This window comes from Octodon degus, unplaced genomic scaffold, assembly GCF_000260255.1.
Source record: "Octodon degus isolate 3935 unplaced genomic scaffold, OctDeg1.0 scaffold00284, whole genome shotgun sequence".
Lineage (NCBI taxonomy): Eukaryota > Metazoa > Chordata > Mammalia > Rodentia > Octodontidae > Octodon > Octodon degus.
This window is the reverse complement of record NW_004524860.1, coordinates 1,841,251-1,854,721: the sequence shown is the minus strand read 5'-3', so window position 1 is coordinate 1,854,721 and position 13,471 is coordinate 1,841,251. Positions and strand designations below refer to the sequence as shown.

Below are 13,471 nucleotides of genomic sequence, written 5' to 3'. Positions count from 1 at the left end.
ACCCATGCCCTGAGCCTTCAAGGTCAGTGACCAAGCTTATTAGCTTTTACTGGTTGTTATGTTATTGATAATGTTTTGATCAGAAAGTCACAAAGTGAACATGAAGAGGGTAGAAAAGTGTAGACTTCAATCTCCTCTTAGAATCCTGGACAAACCCCTAAATTTACTGGAAGGTCATGGCTTTGTCTCAAGGTGAAGAAAAATGAAGCCACAGTTGGAGGAAATAGAATGCACAACCCACTAGACACCTTGTCACTTGCTGGGCAGTGGTTCTGGGGTTGAGAAAGCTATATGATGGATGGCAGTATGTGGCTCTAGGAAGGAAGATAGAAACCAGCACCTCCCAGAGCCTCAGGTCCACGCTCTAGTCCCTGCCTCCCTTAGGGCCCTCTGGCTTGGGTAATATCCACTGTCTGTCTCCTTTCTACCTCATTCTGCTGCTCTTCAGACCTTCTGGGATTGCTCTTGCCCATGCCTCCCTGTCTTGGGGACCTGCTCACTCTTGCCCTATGGGTGCCCATGCTGGACTCAGCTGCTATTGTCTACAATGCCCTCACCTTGTTTTGGCCTTCACCCTTATTGCATGGGGCAGTCCTGAGGAAAATTCTTCTGTCTTTGTACCTGCATATATACTTATTTCTAATCTATATGTAGATTTTTAACCAGCATCCCCTTGTAATTATAGATATAGTTATACTTTTACTTATCCCTATATCCATTTATCATCTATCTTTCTCTATTATCTATGTTATCAATCATGTAGTTATTATCTATCTTTTCTTTATCTGCTTAGATCCTATTACCTATCAGCCCCCCATCAATCCATCTACCATATTCCTTTGGTAATATCTTTCTGGAGAACATTCACTAATAATATCTGATCCTCTGTAGAGGCCAGAATATGGGGTACCACTTGGGAATGATTGTTGGCACATATAATGTCCTGTTGAAAATGATTCCAAGTGTGGGTGAACATTTTGGAGATGTATGTTTCAGGCAGCTTTGACAGTGCAAGCTGTGATAGCAAATAATGACAAAAGTTGAAAATTAAAGAATTAACAGCATCACGTACTTAATTCTCTCTCATGTCTTCATCCACAGTGCTTTGTCTGCACCTCCCTGTCTAGCACCTGGCCAAGTAGTGGTTCTACCCGGAAGGTGTGGTTCCTGGGCAGAAGAGCAGAGCTCTGTGGATGCATGACCTGGATTCTTCTATACACACTCCCTTGGCTGAGCTAGTGAGTGACCAGTTTTTTTCATGACAAGATGTAGCCTTGTCCACAACACCACCTTGACATCCATGGGCCCCACAGAGCTTTTTATGTGCAGTGTTTGAAAAGACACGAGAAGGACTTGAGGCTGGCTGGAAGAGGGTATGGATGACTTCAGTGTGCTGCAAACTGGAAAACAGGAGTGGGAAGGAATCACTCCAACATGAGCAGAATCCTGTGCCCCAGAGTCAGAGTATCATAGGGAATGGGGATCCACGGTCACTGAGTGGAGGAGGTAAACACAGTAGGCTGTGGTGGGCAGGTGGGTGACAGGAAGATAGGTGTGAAGGTGCAGGGAAGGACAAGGAGGAGGTGCAGAGCAGGAGTGTCAATGTCTGTGACAGACCCTGGGCTATGATGAAGTGAGCACCAGTCATGGTCCCCACATGGGCAGGCATGATGGGCATATGACAGTTCCTGTCCTGCGATGGTCATTTTCTGTGCAGGCATATGTGTCACATGACAGTCCTTGTGCTGTGATGGGCTTTCAGTGACAGTTCCCATGTGGGAAGGTGTATGTTTTATGTGATAGTCCTTCTTCTCTGATGTTATGTGTGTCAGTGACAGGCCCTATGTGGACAGGCAGGTGTGTCATGTGAGTCCTTGTGCTATGATGGTGTGTGTTTTAGTGACAGTTTCTCTGTAGATAGGCATGTGTGTCACCTAACAGTCCCTTCTTGTGATGGCATGTGCCATTGCAAATACCCATGTGGGCCTCTGTGTCCTTTGGGTTCTCTGCCTACCAGCTTAGCTTGCTCAGGTCATGTCTATTCTGCTGTATCTGTCAGAAACTGGGGGGCTTGAAGGGTGGCAGAGGTGGGATGTGGGCCAGGGTCTACTGGGATGGAGGCTGAGTGGCCCTGACGGCCTGCATGGGTGTATTTAGGCTCCAGATGCAAAGTCCCACTTCCTGTTTCTCAGGGGTTGTGAGTGCTCTATAGGCACAGCTCAGGGCAGGGTTGTGAGGGGCAGGCTAGGGTCATTACTTTGTGAGTCAGGCTGGGGTGGGACATGTGAGGAAGGGCATCATTTGTCTGGTGCATACAAGTCTCTAGCTGGCTTCTTCCCTTGGCTAGTGACTTGTCAGAATGGGGTGACACTAAAAGGTCTCTGTGGGCCAAGTATGTCTGTCCCTAGGTCCTCATTCTGCTTCTAGGAGACTTGGCCCTGTCCTCCCCAGCTTTCCAGGACAACAGTCCTCTTCTGTTTCCACTTTCATGGTATCCATGCTGAGTAGAGGATAGTCACAGCCCTGGGTTACATTGTTGATGTCACATCACCAAAGTCATATCATGGGCTTTGTACCATGGTTTGCACCATGAACGTCATGTTATGGAAAAACACACCATGAGCCTCATGCCAAAAACATCACAAGAAGTTCCACATGGAAACCTGAGTGGGGATCACTGTGTGCTCAAGGACAGTGTGGGAACTCCAGCCTGACTCCTTAGTGGGTCCCAGAGATTCAAGGACATAGGACACTCTAAGTATAAAGGCACCTTATCTGCGTTTATGGAGCTGATGGGGGCATGAGTGGTCAGGAGGAGACCAAGATGTAAATGGACATGGGGAGATACAGTGGGGCCTGTGAGTTCCACAGAGAAGCAGGAAGTGGGAGGAAGCTGCCCTGGACCATGTGTCCAATGTTGAGGTTATGAGGTCCTAAACTCTTGTTTAGGACTGAATTGTAGGCCCTCCAGGTGCTTAGTCAGCAAGAGGTTGAACCTTGGACAGTGAGATGGAGAGGCACAGGCAACAAGTGGGTTTGAGGAATTGGCTGTAGGGAGTCTGCCCATTGGACAGACTGGCTTCTTATGAGAGGGTTAATGTGAATGTGGGAAGGTCATAGACTGTCCCTCAACACTTCCTGGGCACCCAGACAGAACCGTCTGCTCCAGAATGATCCTCAGTCATCTTCTGTCTACATTTGCTGAAAAGGACTCAGTCAGGAATCCATCCTTAGTCCCTCCAAGTTGTCCCTGTCTTCATCCCAGGGCCTTGGCTGTGCCTCCTTATCCCCGACATATAAGGAGGACAGCTCCTCTCTTCCCTGCACCTGTGTCCCTTGTCTCTAGGGATGACAAACTCCCAACTTCCACACCAACCATCCTACTCACAACTGGCCTTGTCTACAGACATGGAGCAGCTGCAATGATTGTTCACTGATCGAACTATGTGAGACCTGGCTGCCCACCTCATTCCTTTGTTTCCCCTGTAAAAGTCTTCATCCAAACTCTACCCTCTTCCCGTCCCTAAAAGCTATCTGCCCTTGCATTTTTGCATCTGTTCCCCTCTCCTGCAAATATCACTCCATCTCTCTGCCTCTCTTGCCTGGACTCATATGCTATGAGGCCAGATCTTCCTTGATTCAGGTGATATTGTTGTGAAATTTGGAACTCAGAGGTGGGATGGATTGTGGGAGACCCTTGGGATATGGGTGGGTAAATTTGAACTCTTGAATTAAGCCTTAGGGGCTGAAATTTTTTCCCTCTGTTAGTATGTGGAAGCCCCAGCCTCAGACCTCAGAATGTGCTGCATTTGGAGACAAGGTCTTTAATAGGGCAGAGTGGACTTTGTCTATGTCCGCATAACAGAGATTAGGACACAGAACACAGAAGGGCCACAGCATCTGCAAATTGTGGAGAAGCCTTAGGATAAACTACCTGTGCACTAAACTACAGATATGTACAGAGTATTTAAAGGTTGTTTTATTGCCCTAAAGAGAGAACCTACAGGTTATCATAGGATCCAGAACACTACAAGCAGATCAAAGCTACAAAGCTGATTGAGTTGTCCCTTGGGTTTTCCTGCAGCACAGGGCTGCTGTTCTTTCCTGCTTGTGCCTTTCTTCCTGACTGGAGGGTGTGGCTTGTCATTTTCCCCATGCTGAATGGGACCATGGCACACACATCATCTGTCCAGTGTCAGCCCAGCCCTGACTCCTAGGTCACTGGGCTCTCTCTGTGGTTATCTCATCCAATGGGGAGTTCCTGCTCCCAGAGTGACACTGATACTGCAGGACTGGCCTGCCTGAGCCCTGGTGCTTTCATTATGCATCAAGCTGTGCCTTGATTGGGACAGGTGTTCCTTGGCCTGCTCTGTCCCTGAGACCCAGATGCTGGGGTTCTGGAGCCACCAAATAGCCCAGATCCTCCATTGAGTGTCTCCAAGGAATAGGGCTGGGCTTCCAGTGGGAGGTGGCAGTATCCTGGGCTCAGCTCTTTATCACCAGTGCAGAGAGGCATGGAGTGTCCAGTCCCTGTGGGTTGGATCCAGCACTGTGCAGTGTGGGTCACAAGAAGGGGCAGTATACAAGGTCCCCATTGGAGGACACACGAAGGAAATGTGTGCCATTGTTCAAGTCCCAGCCCACAGAGGTGCCCAGCATAGGTCCCCTGGCACAGGCTAGTACTGTCCACCAGGGAGACTGTTAGTGGCTCTTTCTAAGTCTCCACTGGGGGCTGATGATCATGTTGGCTGAACTAAGTGCAGTAGTCTCTCTTGAGGATCTCAGCCTTGTCTCTCTCAGTTATGCCCTGTGCTGGAGAAGCTGGTGTTGACAGAGCTGTCTCCCAGGCTTGTCTCCACCCCAGATGGATTTGGTCAATACTGTCCTTTTCCTGCTGTTGGGTGAGCACCTTGCTTGTGAGGCAGGGATGTCCTGTTGAGGGAACATGAATCTTTTGTCTGTTTCATCCAAGGTCATGGTGACTGCTCCAGGCTTGGCGCTTGTCCAGGCTGCTGAGGCTTGGCGCACCTGCTATCCATGAGTCCTCCAGAGCAGGGAGGTTGGGAACACTGGGTCACTGAACCACAGGATTGGAGGCTGCGAGGTCAGAGGAGCATGTGACCTGGGGCTCAGCTGCCAGAAGTGATGGATTGGGTCCTGTAAGGGACTGCAAAGCCTGGACCCTTATCGGGTGGGCCTTAAGCTCCCTGTCCAATCATGTTTCTATAGTCAGGAACAATGGTCTGCTTCAATTCCATCACTGAGGAGAAGATCCACTGCACCTGCAGGAACAGAGAGTGAGCAGTCATGTACCATTGGATTCCGCCACAGTCACTAGGACCAGGAGACAGCACAGGGCAGAGTTAGGGCAGTGGGGCCAGGATGAAAATAGAGCAGTCTAGGGTAGAGACAGTGTACCAACAGGTTTGAGGGTAAGTTTTGGAAAGATTTTGGGATAGCAGGAACAGCATGGAAATAAAATGCAAATAGCAGGAGAAAATAGCATGGGGATTCATGGGGACAGTACACAAAAAATAGCAGGACTTTTTATGAAGAAAGTGTGAGGAGATAATGGGGACAGGAATGAAGAAGAAACTTGTGACATTCTGGAACATTGTAAAGATACCATGAAAAGACAACATGTGGCATCATGGGATAATATTGAGGCAGGATATGAAAGACAGTATGAAATGTCATGAGGTTAGTGTGGGTCCATCATAAGGAAAACTGAATGGGACATCATCGAGACTTCTTGGGGCCAACATAGAAAAAAATACCTCTGGATATTGTGGGGACATCAAGGCGACAGCGAGGAGACAGCATAGATCGGTGGGGACAGTTATGGGACAGTGTGGGGGCCACATGAGAACAATGTGGGTCATCATAGAGACAACAGTAGTCAACACAGGCTGTTGTGGAGATAGCTTGGACCAGTGTGGGTGTCAGGGGCAGTGTGCCAACCTTGAAGAGGGTGACTGCAGCACTGTAGCACACGCTGAGCAGGAAGAGGGTGATGAAGATGGTGATGGTTGTCCACAGCCCATCCAGCTCCCCATCCTGGGCCTCGGCACAGTTCTCATCTAGGTCCAGCCCTGGACAGGAGGGAGTGATCAGTGTGCATCCCCCAGATCGGCCCAGGCATCTCCCTGTGCAGTAATGTGGGGTTGCTGGGAGCCTGTGGTAGGAGTGCCAACTGTGCCCACCTCGGCCAGATCTCCTCAGCCACCCTCCCAGGAGAGCAGCCTTGGGTTCTCAGATTGTTTTCCCTGGACCCAGGCTTATCAAGACATTGTAGGTGGAATGGAAAGTATCTTGCACTATGTGGACTCCTCTAGCCTTCATCATTAGAGTGGATGGGCAGTGTCAGTGTCTGGAACACTACAGGCTGTGGCTCTACAGTCTGCCTGTTCTCTGGCAAATAACATAGGTGTTGGACATATAGTAGGACAAAACTGGTGGGGATAGGCGTGTCCTCCTATGGATTGGAAGGGGGCCTGAGTATCCAGCATCAGTTGGGTATTGGGTTCTTGTGTGTTGGAGAGGCTGCAAGGGATCTGGTCAGTGTGTGCGTGGTCATCTGTGAATGCAGGGCTGGGGTGGGTGCTGCACATGGACCCAGGGTGTTAGGTGTATGCACGTGTACATGCAAGTCCACAGATATGTGTTGTCAGTGTGGAATGGCACTGCTTAGCAACCTTATTCTAATGGGTCTGGGGCCTGTGAACTTGCACAAGGCCCAGTGGTCTCCCACGTGTTTGGATTATCCTGAGGTGGTCAAGGCAGCACCTCAGCCTCCCTGGAGAACATGAGTGGGTTTCCAGGGATGTTCAGTGGCCCAGTGGGTGGGCAGTATCCCCAGGGGAGGCTAACTTCTCCATGTGTGGGCAGCATCCAGTGTCCCTAAGGGTGGCCAGCCTTGTGCAGGTGAAGGGATTTTGGAGGTTGTGTCCCATAGGCATGCTCTGCAGTTTCTGCAGTGGACAGAGACCCTAGGACAAGAACTTCAAGGACAGGATGTTTCAGAGGCAAGACTTTGTGTTCTTTAAAGGTCAATAGGGAACTGCTGGCAATTTGAGATGGGCCCTGATAGGACATCTAGATCGCATCTGTCCCTGTGAGGGCAGACACACATGCTGTGGCCTTCTCATATGCATGAATGCCTGTCCCTAATGACTACAGTGCAGGATTGGCCTTGTATGACCCAGAGCTCATGGCTTCATGGCACAGGTTCTCTGCCTTAGAAAGAACCAGGACAGTGTCGCAGGGTCCCAGGCAGTGCTGGGTGTTTTATTTACATGAGGGTTGGGGGACAGGGTCCTGCAGGACTTGAGAGTCCCCAGTTTAGTAAAGGCTCCCTGAGCACAACACTCATTTACCCGGAGACCGGGAGATGGTCTTCTGAGTGACGTGATTGTGCAGAGCTTCGTGCATCACGGAGCAGGTGTAGCTGTTTCCTTCTTCCCAGCTGCTTTTTTCCACTGTGAGCTTGCTGTAGAGGAAGAAGGTGTTATCAGAGTCCAAGACAGCTGGGGTGGTCTTGTAGTCTAGTTGTCTATTTGTATTCCACTGCACATCTATGTCAGCAGGGTAGAAGCCAGTGATCATGCAGGTTAGACTGACTTTGTCCTTGGACAGCTCTTCTCGGGGTGGGGGCAGGACATACACCTCTGGGCTCTTGGCTGGCCCTGTGGAGAAAGAAGTCAGAACATGTTCAATACCAGGATGGAGGGCTGACTGGGGAGGCTCTGCCCATATTACCCTGCAGTGCTGCCCAATCTCCCACCTGTGGGCACTTCACTCTCACCTTTGGCTTTGGAGATGGTCTTTTCAATGGGGGCTGGAAGGGCTTTGCTGTTGACCTTGCATGTGAACTCTTTGCCCTTCAACCAGTCCTGGTGCTGGATGGGGAGGACACTGACCATACGCAATGTGCCATTGAGTTGCTCTTCCTTGGGCTTCATTTCAGCTGTTTTTATCTCCTTGCCATCCACGTACCAGGTGAACTCAATTTCGGGGTCTTCCTGGCTCACATCTATCACAACGCATGTGATTTTAGGGGTCAGGGAGATCATCAGTGTATCCTTGGGCTTCGGGGGGAAGATGAAGACAGATGGTCCTCCTAGGAGCTCAGGAGCTGGTGTGGGAGACAGAAGAGACAGATCAGTACTGAGGCTCACCCTATAACACTACCTCTTATGGATGTTTGTATGTCTCTTGGGCTTGAGAAGGAGGATTGGTGACTTACGTGGGCACGGGGGACAGGATGTGCCTTCATTTTTACTGTGGACCTCTGCAAAGAGAAGGCTGGTATTACTGGGGTTGCAGGAATAAGGCATTGCACCAAGGAGGGGAATGTTAGGTCTTTGGGGTGAACTCAGTCAGGCCCAGGCTGCCTTGGAATAGAGTTACTAGCTGGCCTGAGGCCCATGGACAAATTGTTCAGCCCACCCCTAACCTGGGTCTGACACAAAGTCCCAGAAGATATCTTCTGAACATGGAGGACAGAGGCCTCTATGCAGGAGCCAGACAGGAGCTTCCTGGTGCTTGTGGTAGACACACCCGGGAAGTTAGATCCCACACCCAGGAAGGCAGACCCCACACCTATTGTCAAGGGGTCCCATATTGCCTTGGGAACTGTCCTCACCCTTGTCCACCTTGGTGTTACTGGCTGCATGGACTACATGGCAGGTGGCCTTCTTCTTGCTGGAGGGCACAGTTACCATGCTGGTGAGTGAGTACAGGCCTGAGTGCAGGACAGCTGGGAAGGTGTGCACTCCACTTGTCAGGGATCCTGAATTCCAAGTCACTGTTACTGGCTCAGGGAAGTAGCTTTTCACCAAGCAGCCCAGGGTATTTATGGAGCCAGCTGTGTCCACACAGCTGGAAGCCAGAGGAAAGACAGAAGGGGCCTTTGTTTCAGCTGCAAGAAAGAAGGTACCAAGTGATTTGGTGTTGCACCCAGTTGACCCTGGATCGTGGAGGACCCCCTGTCCTCCACACTTTCCATGGTGTATGTGCTTTGCAAGGTTTAGTAAGGGTTCTGGGAGTGTGCCTGTAACCACTGGTTCCTACTTGTCTTGCTCTCTCTGCCCACTTTAGCCACCCCTCCCTGTAAGCTCTGGAACAAGCAAGTCCATTGTCTCCATATCACTCAAACTGTGGATCATGAACATTTTGTTCTTGGCTCTTCAGGGTCTCGGTGCTCTGCAAGATCCAGGTAGTGTCCTATGTCTATGCTTTTGGCTACTCTTGCCCACCACTTGGCCCCACGTGCCTGGTCCCATCTGTCCCCTTTAGCCACCATCCACATGGATGGACTCTAGGCAAGTCCAGGCCATTGGCTGTCTAATCCTAGCCCATCCCCAATGTGCTTCCAGCATGCTTCAGCCCCAGATCTCCAGCAGGGTCTCTGTGTCTCTCTGCAACCTCCCTGTGCTTGCTCCTGGGCCAGCTGTCTTTATCAGCCAGGTCAGCACTGTATGAACCACTAGAGCTGGTGAAGCCATGGGTCAGCCACCCCTTTCATAGCTGTTTGTCTTTTCCCCTGGGGTCTTGCTGTGAGGTTTTTGCTGGTATAAGGCCTCTTGTGGGTGTGTGCCCTGACTTATGCCCCTGTTCTTGGGTGCTGTACTTTCTGCACAGCCACAACAGTGTTACTTTGCATGGCCGTATCCTGGTGAGAGTCCCCTCTTTTTCATAGAATCCTTGGCCACCTTCTACATGAGCTCAGTTTCCACAGCCTGATACAGAGCCTTGGTCCTGGATTTGCCCTATGGGGTGATGTCCCCTGGGGTCCTCTCTGAGCCAAGACTACCCATCCCACTTTAGCCCTGAAGGAAATCCCAGGAAATATCTCCTTAGTCCCTCACTCCCCAATTCTTCCACCTAGGCTCCTAAAGCTAGGATCTGGGCACAGCTACCCTTTTGCCCTCCCTCCCCCCGTGTCTTTCTGAGGCCTAGTCAGGGCCACACCCCCACAGCTCTGTCTCTCACACTTACCCAGTTTCTGCCTAGCCCTGGCCTTGACTGGGCACCTCCTCCCTCCTGCACTCCCCAGGGTTTCCTCTAGGTCAGGCCCTGCTCAGCTCAGCTCAGGTGTACAGGGCCTCCTCTCATCCTGCATTCCTGCCTTTACTCCCATGCCCTGCATGCTGCTGGCACGGGTGGGGGGAGGGCACAGGCAGGCTCCTGGCCCTAGAGATCAAAGTATTCCCTGACCCCTGAGGACATTAAGGCACCTTCTCCCTTTGTTCCTCATCTGCTCCCCTCAGTCTATGGCCCTGCCACCCTCCCTTTCCATTACCCATAACCCACTGTCCAGCAGACTCTGTTCTGTGCCTCATCATCCTCTCTATGGGATCAACTACTTTGTTCCTCCTCCTTCTGCTGCTTCAACAGGATTCTCCTGGCCCAGTCTCCCCAAGCTCCCAGAATAGAGCCAAACTGACCCCAGAACTGCTATCCACCAGGTGTGTTTGGGGCATCAGGCCCAGTGAACTTTCCTTCTCAAGGTCTTATCTGTATTTTGATGAAGACTCTTGTTTGGTGTCTAGGACTGTTGCTCTCTGCAGCAAGCCCTTCCCTGCAGCCCCTGTGCTCCTATTCCCCAGAACCTCCTTGCTAGCCTCAAGCCTCAGTTTTCTACACATACAAGTGGATTGCGAGGTAGAAGGGTTCAGAACTGGTGCTGAGAGGGACAAGGCAGAGCAGTGAAGGGAGAGCTGGCCCAGGTGGGAGGAGGAAGACCAGATCTCCTGAGCCCCATATCCAGGGGGCTGCCTGGGTCATGCCACTTGCTACATACCTCAACCTGAGGAGTCCTGGTTCCCTCCTATGCATCTCTCCTGCCAGGGCCAGGACTCCTCAGGTTTTACCTCTGCACTGAGTCTCATGCTAGGCCTGCTAGCCCTGTTTCCTGTCGGCCTCCCATATGGTGACCACTGGGGCTGCACTGGCCCTTCCAGCACTTTCCTCCACACCTCACCTTTAGATGCTGTGCTCTGGTCCCCTCAGACCCTAGGATTTCCTCTAGCCCCTCTAGCAGCCACCTCCCTCTGTGCACTGGAAATGTCTCTGCCCTGATGTCTTGAGCTCCTAGGGCTGTCCTGGGCCATCCAACACAATAGTTCTTGCTCTCCTTCTGCTGTCCTGCAGCTACTCTTCCCTGTGGCTGTTTGTCTTTTGCCATCTGAGCTCCTATAGCTGTCCTGGTGGTTCTAGCACCCATCTACTGCTAACCATAAGCTTCTCTGTCCTGTTCCTGAGTTCCTGGCATTATCCTTGCCCCTCTAGCACTTTGCTACCCTACTCAAAGTCATTTGCTCACCCTCCTGCTCTGTCTCTTGGTACTGTCCTTGCCCCTTCCACACCCACCTAACCGTACTATCCTTCAGCTGTTGGTCCCTGGCCTGCTAAGCTCTTGTGACTTACATGATTTTTCCAGCACCCACCTGCCTCTGGTCAGCTATAACTGTTCCCTGTTTTTTTCCTCCAGAGTTCCTGTGGCTGTCGGCTCCCCTCCAGCACCTACTTTCCTGTCTACTCACATCTCACCTTCAGCTGCAGTTTCCTGGTCATAGAGCTCCTGTGGCTGCCCCAGCTCAACTGTGGCTGTTCTGCTCTAAATCCTGTCCCCCTGAACTCCTGAGGCTGCCCTGGCATGTCCAGTACCACCACATTCATGCTCACTTCCAGCTTCTCTGCTCTCCTCCCCTGAGCTCTTGGAACTGCCTTGACTCCAGCAACCTGCCCCATGTACCTTCAGATGTTCTTTCAGGATCCCTGAGCTCCTGCAGCCTCTCTGGCCCCTCTAGCACCCACTAGTCCCTGCTCTCCTCTAGCTGCTCTGCCTAGGTTCCTTGAACTCCTGGGTCTTAGCTGACTCCTCCTCCAGCCCCTATCTACCTCACATTACCTGCAACTACTCCTCCTGGATCCCTGAGCTGTTGGAGCTTCCAGCACTAAGCTGCTCCAGCTCACCTGTAGGTGCTCTGCTCTGGTCCTCTTAGCTCCTGGGGTCTCTTCTGACCTCTCCAGCAACTGACTGCCTCTGTGCATTGCCAGTTTCTCTCCTGGTCTGCTGAGCTGCTAGGCTTTCCATGGCACATCCAGTTCTCACCTGTCTCTGCTCATTTGATGCTGCGTTGTTTTGCCAGAGATTTTCAGTCCGCTCTATCATCAACCTCTCTGTGGTCAACTGCGTCTGTTTTGCCCTGGTCACCTAAGCCCCTAGGGGTGCCATGACCTCTGCAACACGAACCTGGTCCATCTCACCTTCAGTTGCTCTGCCTTGAGCTCTGAGCTCTTGGGACTGTCCAGGACCCTCCATCACCCCACCTGACCCTGTTTAGTGGCAGCTGCTGTGCCCTGGACCCCTAAGCTCATGTGGCTTCCCTGGCTCCTCTAGCACCACCTACTCTTGCTCACCTGTAGCTGCTCTGCCCCAATCCCTGCCTCCCTAAGTTCCTGGGGCTATCCTCTCCCCTTCAGGGAATTGCTCTCCCATTCACAGGCATTTACTCTGCCCTGTGCCCCTGAGCACCTGGGGCTGCCTTGGGCCCTCTAGTACCCATCTGCCCCTGATCCATTGCAGCTGCTTTTTCTTGGTCTCTTCATCTGCTCTGCCCTGGTCCTCTTAGCTTCTGAGGGCTCCACTGTCTCCTCCAGCATCTGCCCCTGTGCTTTGGCAGTTGCTCTGCCCTGGTCTCCTGAGCTCCGAGGGCTGCCCTAGCATGTCCAGGACCACCAAGTTCATGCTCTCCTTCAGCTTCTCTGCTCTGCTCCGCTGAGCTCCTGGGGCTCCTCTGGTATGCCCAGCACTATCGTGTTTGTGGCCACTTCCAGCTGCTCTGCTCCCCTCCCCTGAGCTCCTGGGGCTGCCGTGGCTCCTCCAACCTGCACCATGCACCTCCAGCTGTTCCTTCAGAGTCCCTGAGCTCCTAGAGCTGTCCTGGTCCCTCCAGCACCCACATGCCCCTGCTCTCCTCCAGCTGCTCTGCTCCACTCCCCTGAGCTCCTGGTGCTGCGGTGGCTCCAACCTTCGCTATCCACCTTCAGCTGTTCCTTCAGCATCCCTGAACTTCTGGTCTGACCTGGCCCCTCCAGCACCCACCTGCCACTGCTCTCCTCCAGCTGCTCTGCTCCACTCCCCTGAGCTCCTAGGGCTGCCCTTGCCTGTCTAGCACTACTGTGTTTATGGTCACCGCCAGCTGCTCTGCTCCGCTCCCCTGCCCTCCTGGGGCTGCCCTGGCACGTCCAGCACCACCGTGTTTGTGGTCCCCGCCAGCTGCTCTGCTCCCTTACCCTGAGCTCCTGGTGCTGCTGTGGCTCCAACCTTCACTATCCACCTTCAGCTGTTCCTTCAGTATCCCTGAGCTTCTGGACTGACCTGGCCCCTCCAGCACCCACCTGCCGCTGCTCTTCTCCAGCTGCTCTGCTCCCCTCCCCTGAGTTCCTGGTGCTGCGGTGGCTC

The 13,471-nt window shown here is 52.2% G+C and overlaps 1 gene segment (V, D, J or C); it reads right to left on the bottom strand.

Annotated features, from left to right (window-relative positions):
- Window positions 1–7,368: 7,368 nt before the first annotated feature.
- LOC101567205 overlaps window positions 7,369–13,471 on the bottom strand; it is a 9,003-nt gene continuing 2,900 nt past the window's right edge. Inside the window, 3 exon segments of the C gene segment in view lie at window positions 7,369–7,685; window positions 7,805–8,134; window positions 8,645–8,880. Coding sequence covers window positions 7,369–7,685; window positions 7,805–8,134; window positions 8,645–8,880 — 883 coding nt within the window.